We start from the raw sequence: 11,261 nt of genomic DNA, 5'->3' as shown, positions 1-11,261 counted from the left end.
TTGCTCTGTTCTGACGACTGCCTCCTGGTCCAAGTATAAGTTTTGCACTAGAACGATCAAGTGTTCTGGGATTCTCATTCTTCTCAGTTAGATACTAATTTATAGAATCATTGCTCCTGCATGCTTCGTAGTATTCCATCGTGTGAATGTACCATAATTTCTCAGTCCCAAGTGTGGTTGGACATTTGGGCTGTTATGTGAACTAGGTCAGACCCAGAAGGACAAATACTGTATATAAAACAATTATTGTAGAACATGTATGAATGTATGAGGATCCAAGGGGGGGAGGATGGGAGCAGAGTGTGGTGGTTAATTATAGGGTCACACAATTTGATTGGTGGAAGGGTGAGTAAAAGAAATGAGAAAGATCCGGTGTAAAAAACAATATATACAATCTTTGTAGGTAAACCAGTATAAAAGAAAAAAATTATTTTTCTTTAAAAAAATGTACTCACAGATGTACTTGATCGTGCTAATAAGAAACCTCTACTGGGACCAAGAGGCAGTCGTCAGAACAGAGCAAGGAAACATTTCATGATTCAAAATTGGGAAGGATGTACACCAGGGATGTGTCTTATCACCATACCTTTTCAACATGTATGCAGAACAGATTATCTGGGAGGCTGGGCTCTATGAGGAGAAATATGGGGTCAAGATTGGTGGAAGATCTATCAACAATCTGCGATATGCAGATGATACAACCCTGCTTGCTGAAAATGAAGAGGACCTGAAGCACCTGCTGCAGAGTGTCAAGGACTGCAGCCTCCAATATGAATTGAGACTCAACGTCAAAAGACAAAAATTCTCACCACTGGACCAACTGGCAGCATTAGGATGGATGGTGAAGAGACTGAGATTGTTCACAGCTTCAGTTTGCTTGGCTCCACAGTCAACACTCTTGGAACCAGCAGCCAAGAAATTAAAAGACGTATTGGGATGGGAAAGTCTGCTGTTAGGGACCTCTCCAAAGTAGTGAAGAGCAATGGTGTCACTCTGGAGACTAAGGTGCGTCTGATACAGGACATGGTCTTTTGTAGTGAACCACACAGCCGCCATATTCTGCAAATCTCCATTTTGTGCCAGGTTCGAAAGTGCAGAACTGTTCATCATTATGGTTTGATGTTTGAAGGGAAATAGAGACAATTTTAACTGTTCCTTGAACCCTAGGACTAAGCAGGGATGTGGATAATTGAATGTCCCTCCCTAGAGACTCTGTTTATACTCAAATGCTAATGGTCTTGCCTGCTGCTTGATAAAGAGAGCAAACAGCCTTTTTAGCAGGTAAATCTCAATGTACTGTCAACCATGAGGCAGAGTTATTTTTCTGTTCACTGCAAAATGAGTATAAAAAGGCTGGAAAAAAAATAAACCCAGTGCTACAGAAATTTTTCTGTATGCCACTCTTAACTCTCTCTTGTGTATTATATTTCCTCATTCCGTACTCCTCCTCATCCTAACCCTGTTCGTGTTGACCTGCAGGCTCCAGTCAGTCCTGTTATGCGTCAGAGAGTTGGACCATGACTTAGGGAGGATAGAAGGAGAATTGATGCCTTTGAGCTGTGGTGCTGGAGAAGAGTATTCAGAATACCATGGACTGCTAGGAAAACAAACAGATTTGTCCTGGAAAGGGTTAAACTGGGTGGCTCCTTGGAGGTAAGGATTCTGAAGCTTCATCTGACATACTTTGGACATGTTGTAAGGAGGGACAGGTCCTTGGAGAGGGACATCATGCTTGGGAGGGTGGAGAGACAGCGCAGGAGGGGAAGACCCTCTATGAGGTGGGTTGATTTAGTGACTGGGGTAATAAGGGTGGGTGTATTGGATGCAGTAAGATTGGCACAGGTCAGGGCAGGGTTTAGGGTTGTTGTACATAGGGTCGCTATGAGTGGCAGGCGACTCGATGGCACATAACAACAACAACAACAACAACAACCCACAGAAAAAGGCATAGGAGTGTCAAGCTCTGACAGGAGGATGATGAGAAAGTGAGAAATTAATATAGGCAAAAAAAATTTGTGTTTATGGCAGCATTGTTTGTAGTAGAAGGAAAAGAAGAAAACATTAACCTAGAAATGTTTCTATAAAATGGAACAAGTATTTAACCTCGCCCCCCCCCAACCAATTCTAGGCAATAGTCTTTAGCAGTTCCATTAAAGATGTAAACACAGGTTAAAATTAAAAAGAGCTTCGCGGTTCGAGTTCACCATGTGCTCTGCTGGAGAAGGAGGGACAATCTCCTCCTGTACCAGTCAGATCCGATTTGACGGTACACGCACAAAAAAATTTAAAAAAAACAAAAAAGCTTCGTGAAAAATGCAAGCTGTTGCGCAATAGTGAACTATGATCCTAATTATATTAAAGAAATCCAGTCTCCAGTCCCTCCCAAGTTAGGTAATAATTTACAAAATCATTGTTCCTGCCTGCTGTGTAGTATTCCATTGTGTGAATGTACCATAATTTCTTAGTACATTCTTTTATGTTTGGACATGTGAGCTGTTTCTGCGTTTTTGTGACGGTGAATAATGCTGCTATCAATATTGTTGTACAAGTCTCCGTTTGTGCCTCAGTTCTCATTTTCTCAGGGTATATTCCAAGTAGTGGAATAGTGCAGGGGAAGGGGGATTAATCATGGGTTGTACTATTTGATGAGTGGGGGCTGGGGGAAAGAAGGAAATTGGAAGACTCTGTTCTGGCAAACAAAGTATTAGAATTTTGTAAATAAACTAGTATAATAACTACAATATTATAAAAAGGAATCCAATCTCATTGAATATGTGCATTTATTTACTGTATTTGTACGGACTAAAGTGGTCTTTTGGAGGTTCCTCACCAAACTGCTAGATAGTAGTCTATCTGTGAAGCTTTAGATTATGACTGGCACATAAAAGTGGTATGAGTGGTCTGTTTTTTTGTATGCCAGCACATTCAAAGATTATATCTGTCATGTGACAGGAAAGTATTCGCAAAGGGGCGTTCCATGAGCGATGACTGTGCTAGAATCAGTACGGACGGCTGCTGCAGGCGGCCCTAGCCGGAGGACCGGTCCCTATGGCGTTTGTGACGTCATTTGAAGTCGCCGGGTGTTATTATACCCACCTTCCGGAAGAAAGCTCCTGGTGGAACATGGCGACTGCTGCAGAGCAGTGGGTACTTGTGGAGATGGTGCAGGCGCTATACGAGGTGAGCTGCGAAGCCGAAGTGGCCGGTAGGCTCGTGCGAACTTATAGAGGAGGCCTTTGTGGGCTGAGGGGCGACACCCGGACTCAGCGATCCTCTGGTTAATGCTTACAGGCGAAGGCCCTGTTCTGCACTTAGCAGCCAGAATTGAAAGTGACAAGGTTTTGAAAATAAAAGTGAGAAATCCCTATATTGGAGATCTTAGGGAAGTCAGGTTTTTGGAGTTGTGAAGTAGTTAATAGAGAAAAGAACAGATTAGATTCCTTGTCGGGGGTGGGAGGGCGTTATAAAAGAAACCTATTATTTCGAATTTACGGAAATAAAATTTTGTCTTTCTGCGTACGTCTCCAGCTTTCTAATAGTAATCGGACAGCCTCCAAAAGAAAGAGTAGTTAAAGCTTCTTTAAAAGTAAACTTAAATAACTATCTCTGAATAGTGGACACGGAATTCACAACATAGATCTATACTGCAGATACAGTGCAGGGAACAAACAGGCTTAAGAGCTCGTGCTTATAACAGTCATTTAAAGATTATTTGTTGCTTACTGAAAGAGATAATGGAGGTGTCATTTTTTTTCTTCTGGAAAACGATTGAGAGAGAATAAGGCTTGGCTCCTAACCTATATTGTTAAGGTGATGTGGAGCATTAATTATAGTGATTAAGGTAACTCACCTGCCTTGCGTAGATTGTGAGTCATGACAACCCTTCATTGAGTTTCTAATGCTGTGAATCTTAACAGGCACAGATTTCCTCATCTTTGTTCCTCGGTTCAACTGCTGGGTTCAAACTGATGACTTTCCCATTAGCAGCCCCACACATACTTAACTCACTATGTCACCAGCGCTAAGAACTACCAAAGTCAAATTTTTAATTAAAATTTTCCATAATGCATTTCTTACCTTTTGAAAATGAATTAATAATTAGTGAAAGTAGCCTAAAGTGATATTTGTGAAAAGTTCTCTCCTATGAGTAACAACACTTTCTGGGGAGGAAACGGAGCAGTATTTGTGGTTTTTCAATAATTTACTAAACAAGCAGTCTTTGACTGTCATGTTTTTTGTTGTCTGATTTTGTTATGTGTGTGTGTAGTAGATTTTGTATGCTAGAATCCAAGTTTTGAGAAAATCAAAGAGATCCTTAATTCCCAAGTTAATTGGATTCAGGAGGGCCAAGAACGAATAATTATTAATGAGATACCTATTTTAGTTCCCAATTTCTGTGCATTTTTATGTAGACTTTAAGGAGTCTTTGTCCCACATTGAAACAATAATAACTGTGTGTGCACATGAATGTATATGTCTGCATGTTAGTGTCTTTTGTATGTATTTTCAGAATTATTTGTGTATTAGCTTGAATGTTTACATAAGACTTTGTCAGCAGTTTCTTTAAGTTTTCAAATTCTAGACTTGAAAAAAAGAAAAACTATGGTGAATCAATATCACTTACTTTGGTGTTTGAAAAGAATTTGTGCTTAAGTTTGTAAATACTTCTTTAAATGACTTTCCAGTGACAGCCTTTGGAATTGAGCCCTTTTAACTGGGGTTTTAGTTAAACATAGTTTCTTCCCTACTCAGTGATCGCCAGTTACACATAATCTAAAAATTAGCCTGGTCTTTAACGTGGACATTCCCACTTGGAAATAAGACCAAAGATAGATAATTTCATTGAAATAACTTTATGCCTATAGACATAGAACACACTGCATACTTTAGAGGAATATAGTACAAAAGAGGTAACTAAGCATTTATAAAGTCAGAGGCTTGCATGCAAAGGGTAGAGAGGATGTAATGGATTTGTAACACTTTTGAAGAACTGTGAAAACTGGCTTCTAAAAACTCTCTTAATGCATCCAAGGGTAATTGAAGGTTTCTTAAGCTCATCTCATAAGATGTGTTCCAATCATTTTTCACCAATAAACATTTAAATTATCTTTAAGATCTGATAATTGCTTTTCTTTTACATACTGGACATGGAATTTTGAGCCAGCTTTCATGGAAGGGGAAAAAAGTAATGAGTTGGTGGTGGGGGGGAGGGATATGGGGATGTCGCTTATCTAGGTTAAAGGTCATAGGACAATCTATGCAAGCTCAATGAATTCTTTTTTTTTTAGTAATATTTGTATGTGTGTTTCCCAATTTCCTTCATTCACATTTTGTTTCATACAATCATTCCCATACATTGTGTTAAGATTCATCTGCATTGAATTATGCCCACCATTAATTACCACATTTTTCAGGTTTCTGCCTGATCTTTCCTATTTTCTTTACCCCTGCTCTCCACCCATTAAATTGTAGGGCCCTGTGGTTTTTACCCTTGCCCATCCTCACCCCTCTGATCTCATCACTTCTTCCCTCAGATCCCCATAAACATTTTACTAGTTATCCTTCTATTTTTACAATAATGGTTGTATGCAGTATTTGTCCTTATGATACTGAGTTAGTTCACTCAGCATAATACTCTTTAGTCTCTCCCAGGTTAGGTAGTGTTTTTAGACATTGTTGTTCCTGAGTGCTGTGTAGTATTCCATTGTGTGAGTATTTCTCAATTCATTAACTCGTGGTTGGACATTTGGGCTGTTTTTGTATTCTTGCGATTGTGAATAATGTTGCTATGAACATTGGTATACAAATCACTGTTGAGTCATATGGAATTTCAATATTCAGCTTTTTTAGGAAATGGCAAATATGCAGGGAATTTTATGTGCAGATTTTGGAGGTGTTTATTTCATGTATTGTTTTTATTTTGTTTTGACTACTAGGCTCCTGCTTATCATCTTATTTTGGAAGGCATTCTAATTCTCTGGATAATTAGACTTCTTTTCTCTAAAACTTACAAATTACAAGAACGCTCTGATCTCACAGTTAAGGTAAGGGATCAAGTTTTATATAATCTATTATTGAAGTTTTTTTATATTTCTAAAAAAACCGTGTAGGTGCCTCATCTGTATACCATGAAAGGTGTTTTGTAATGTGAGGAAATTAAAGGGAGTAAAATAGGAAGGTACATAAAATAAAGTGAGGCTGGGATTAAAGTAAACTCGCAAATAAATGTGATGTTATGATCTTATTTATTGTGCTAAGGGTAAATAACATGAACAACTTCTGAATTTAGAATGCCAGTGCGTGAAGTTAAGCAAATTGCTTGAGAAAAGCACAGCAATTTTTTATGATTGAGGGAAACATTTCTCCGTGGAAATTTGGGGTTAGAAAGCATCCTTCCACTTCCAAAATGAATATTGATATGTTATATTAGAAAACAAGTGATTGGAGGGCTTGTGGAACTGCTTCTCTGAAATCTCTTACTATGAACAACTGAAAAGTCCTGTTCATTAACCACTGAAGATGCAGTAGGGGAGAAGTTTGAACTACATTGTGGTGTTTGTGATTTGGATGATTCCTGATCCAGCCCGCAGAACCTTGTGATGGAATTTTTTAAGAGAAAAAGTACTGCACAAAATGCCCATAAAATGATCTGCAATTTAAGAGCACCAGAAACATTGTTCTTAGGTGCCATTCAGCCTATTACTCATTTGTTTGTTGTGGTTGTTAGGTTTTGTTATTTGAGCATGGCATATATATAGTGGCCCTAGGAACAACAGATTCGAATCCTGTTCTATCCTGTTTTATTCTCACTATCCCTGACACACTTGGCGCCCATGGCTGCAGTCACTGTATCAATCCATCTCATATAATGACCCTAATAGATGGTATACCAATTGACATATTTCAGCTAACAGATGCTGCCCTGGATGTGCTCACCAAGTTGTGCCTAGAAATCTGGAGAACAACCACCTGGTCAACTGACTGGAAGAAATCTATATTTGTTCCCATCCCAAAGAAGGGTGACCCTGTGAAGTGTGGAAACTATAGAACAATATCATTGATTTCACATGCAAGTGAAATTCTACTGAAGATGATCCAAAACCGACTGGAACAACACATCAGCAGAGAACTGCCAGAAGTCCAGGCTGGGCTTAGAAGGGGTTGTGGTACTAGAGATATTGTAGCTAATGTTAGATGGACCTTAGCTAAAAGCAGGGAGTAACAGAGGAATGTCTATCTGTGTTTCATTGACGATGCAAAGGCGTTTGACTGTGTGGATCATAAACTGTGGCTGACTCTGAGAAGAATGGAAATACCAGAACACTTGATTGTGCATTAGCACCTATACTTGAACCAAGAGGCAGTTGTCAGAACAGAGCAAGGAAACACTGCATGGTTCAAAATTGGGAAGGGCGTACGCCAGGGATGTGTCCTGTCTCCATACCTTTTCAACCTGTATGCATAATTATCCGGGAGGCTGGGCTCTATGAGGAGAAATGTGGGGTCAAGATTGGTGGAAGATCTATCGACAATCTGCGATAAGCAGATGATACAACCCTGCTTACTGAAACTGAGGAGGACCTGAAGTGCTTGCTGCAGAGGGTCAGGGACTGCAGCCTACAATATGGATTGAGGCTCAATGTCAAGAAGACAAAAATTCTCACCACTGGGCCAATTGGCAGTATCAGGATGGAGGGTGAAGAGATTGAGATTGTTCACAGCTTGGTTCACAGTTTGCTTGCTCCACAGTCAGCTCTCTCGGCACCAGCAGCCAGGAAATTAGAAGACGTATTGCCATGGGAAAGTCTGCTGTTAGGGACCTCTCCAAAGTACTGAAGAGCACTGGTGTCTCTTTGGAGACTAAGGTGCGTCTGATACAGGTCATGGTCTTTGCTATCACTTGTCATACCAGAGAGTTGGATGATGACTAAGGAGAATAGAAGGAGAATTGATGCCTTTGAGCTGAGGTGCTGGAGAAGAGTATTGAGGGTACCATGAACTCCTAGGAAAACAAACAGATTCATCCTGGAAAGGGTCAAACCGGGCTGCTCCTTGGAGGCAAGGATTCTAAGGCTCTGTCTAACATACTTTGGACATGTTGCAAGGAGGAACAGGTCCTTGGAGAGAGAAGGTCATCATGCTTGGTAGGGTGGAGGGACAGCACAGAAGGGGAAGGCCCCCTTTGAGGTAGATTGATTCAGTGACTGGGGTAATCGGGATGGGTGTGTCGGAGACAGTGCGATTGGCACAGGACAGAGCAGAGTTTATGGATGTTGTACATAGGGTCACTATGAATTGCAAGCGACTTGGTGGCACATAACAACAACAACAACAACATGTAACAGATTTGAACCTTTCCCTATGCTACATCATCCTCACCACCCCTGCCATGCTTGAGCCTATTGTTATAATTACTGTGTCCCTCCGTCTTGTCAAGGACCTTCCTTATTTCTTTCCAGGTTTCTCAGTATGGTATCTTTTTTGAAGGACTGGTCTCTCTTGACAGCGTGCCCAAAGTATGTGAGACAAAGTTTTACCATTCTTGCCTCTAAGAAGCACCCTTGTTACCTTCCTCCAAGACAGATTTGTGATTTTGGCAATCTGTGGAATATTCAGTAGTCTTTTCCAACACCACAGTTCAGAGGCATCACTGCTCCTTCTGTCAATTTTATTCATTATTTGACTTTCAGATGCATAACGCATAACACATAATTGAAAAGACCATGACTTGGACCAGGTATTCTTTAGTCTTTAGACTCTCATCATTGCTTTTAACTCTTTAAAGAGGTCTTGATGTTTTTCCGGTGTAACTGGTCTTTTGATTTCTTGACTGCTGCTATGATGATTATTGATTTTGGATACAAGTAAGATGAAGTCATTGACAACTTCATTCTGTTTTCCATCTATCATTATGTTGCCTATTGGACCAGTGGTAAGGATTTTTGTTTTCTTGATTTTGAGATGTAATCCATATTGAAACTTTGATCATCTCCATTACATGCTTCCAGTCTTTTTCAACTTCTGCATACACACCACAGATAATTGTTTCCAGGGTTTTATTGACTGTGACCAATGCTGTTTTAATTGTTAATATTAAACATTTGGACAGTATGCCCTTGGAGATACACATAATTAATAGTAATTATACAGCAAAATACTTATTTTTTTGTTGCTGTTGTGTGTACTCTCAAGTTGGAACCAATGCCTAACCTACCCTCCAGTGAGTTTTCAGTGACAATAAATTGCATAAGAGGAGATTACCAATCTTTCTGCTGTGGAGGAGCTGATGGATTTGAACCACTTTCCTTTGGATTTACAGCATAATTTCTTACCACTAGCTGTCAGAGCTCCCTAAATTGTTCTTAGGGCAAATTTTGGAAATCTGAGTTAAGCAGAGTGAAATAGAGTTCTTATTCAGTAATTTTTTTTTTCTTCTTTTCAGTCGTGGTACTAAGAATATTGTAGCTAACGTTAGATAGACTTTGGCTGAAAGCAGGGAGTACTAGAGGAATGTCTATCTGTGTTTCATTGACTATCCAGAGGTATTTGACTGTGTGGATCACAACAAACTATGGCTAACTCTGAGAAGAATGGGAATCCCAGAACACTTAATCGTGCTAATGCGAAACCTATACTTGTACCAGGAGGCAGTTATCAGAACAGAGCAGAGAAAGTACTGCATGGTTCAAAATTGGGAAGGGTATATGTACCCCAGGGATGTCTTCTATTCCCATACCTTTTCAACCTATATGCAGAACAGATTATCTGGAGGCTGGGCTCAATGAGAAGTGTGGCATCAGGATTGGGGGAAAATTCATTCACAATCTGCATTATGCAGATGACACAACCCTGCTTGCTGAAACTGAAGAGGACCTGAAGTGCTTTCTCCAGAAGGTCAAGGACTGCACCCTTCAATATAGATTTAGCCTCAATATCAAGAAGACAGATTCTCACCACTGGGCCAGTTGGCAGCATCAGAATGGATGGTGAAGACATTGAGATTGTTAACAGCTTTAGTTTGCTTGGTGACACAGTCAGCCCTCTTGGCACCAGCAGCCAGGAAATGAAAAGACATATCGTGATGGGAAAGTCTGGTTTTAGGGACTCTCCAAAGTACTGAAGAGCAGTGGTGTCAGTCTGGAGACGAAGGTGCGCCTGGTACAGGCCATCGACAGTAACTAGGGAGGATGGAAGGAGAATTAATGTCTTTGAGCTGTGGTGCTGGAGAAGAGTATTGAATATACCATGGACTGCTAAGAAAATGAACAGGTTCATCCTGGAGAGGGTTAAACCGGGCTGCTCCTTGGAGGCACGGATTCTGAAGCTTCATCTGACATACTTTGAACATGTTGCAAGGAGGGACCGGTCCTTGGAGAGGGACATCATGCTTGGGAGGGTGGAGGGACAGCATAGGAGAGGAAGACCCTCTATGAGGTGGATTGAGTCAGTGACTGGAGTAATGGACGTAGGTGTGTCGGAGACAGTTAGATTGGCACAGGACAGACAGATCAGGGTTTACGGCTGTTGTACATAGGGTCTCTATGAGTTGCAGGCTAATCTACAGCACATAATCACGATAGCTCATGGACATATGAATCTCCACTTGGAGGAGTACCCTTGATTTTCTCATAACTCTTTTTTTTCTTTAAGTGATGGACAATCTTACTTGTAAGAATGGCATGCCATAAAACTGTCTTTCAGAAGTAGTATTGTGGTACAACTGTTGTCCAGGTCAGAGATCCTGTGTCTGTGGTCTTTTCTCACATTTAGGAACATGCACATACTCATGTAGAGAGCTTGAAGGGTGCTGTTTATGGAAAGGCATTTAGTTGTTAACTAAGAAGTTAGCTTTTAATACCTTCCAGCCAGTCAGAAGGAGAAAGATGAGATACTCTGTAATGATGATGAGGGACTCACCTATACCCCTGGAAAATCTTGAGGCAGTTGTGCTCTATCTCATGAGGTTATAAATCATAATTAATTTGATGGCAGTGAGTTTTGGTGGGATAGATTATGTGTGGCTATAAAAGACATTCTTGACCCAATGGGTGACTGGAATGCAAAAGTTGGGAACAAAGAAGAAGATTCAGTAGTTGGAAAACATGGACTCGGTGACAGAAATGGAGCTGCAGAGAGAATGATCGAATTTTGCACAATCAATGACTTATTCATAGCAAATACATTTTGTAAGAGACATAAACGCAGGTTATATACCTGGATTTCACCTGATGGTATGCATAGGAATCAGATCGATTACACCT

At 40.4% G+C, this 11,261-nt stretch overlaps 1 protein-coding gene across 1 annotated transcript in view; it reads left to right on the top strand.

Moving 5' to 3' along the window:
* Positions 1-3,096: 3,096 nt before the first annotated feature.
* The window catches only part of LOC102847055 (serine palmitoyltransferase 1-like), a 177,256-nt gene continuing 169,091 nt past the window's right edge, over positions 3,097-11,261 (top strand). The window contains exons 1-2 of the mRNA XM_006902433.1: positions 3,097-3,180; positions 5,937-6,044. Coding sequence (XP_006902495.1) covers positions 3,124-3,180; positions 5,937-6,044 — 165 coding nt within the window. The 5' untranslated portion in view covers positions 3,097-3,123. The remainder of the gene's footprint in view (positions 3,181-5,936; positions 6,045-11,261) is intronic.

The sequence above is a fragment of the Elephantulus edwardii genome, unplaced genomic scaffold, assembly GCF_000299155.1.
Source record: "Elephantulus edwardii isolate Elephantulus edwardi_28Jun2011 unplaced genomic scaffold, EleEdw1.0 scaffold00411, whole genome shotgun sequence".
In the NCBI taxonomy this organism is placed as follows: Eukaryota; Metazoa; Chordata; class Mammalia; order Macroscelidea; family Macroscelididae; genus Elephantulus; species Elephantulus edwardii.
This window is presented reverse-complemented; position numbering and strand designations above follow the sequence as displayed.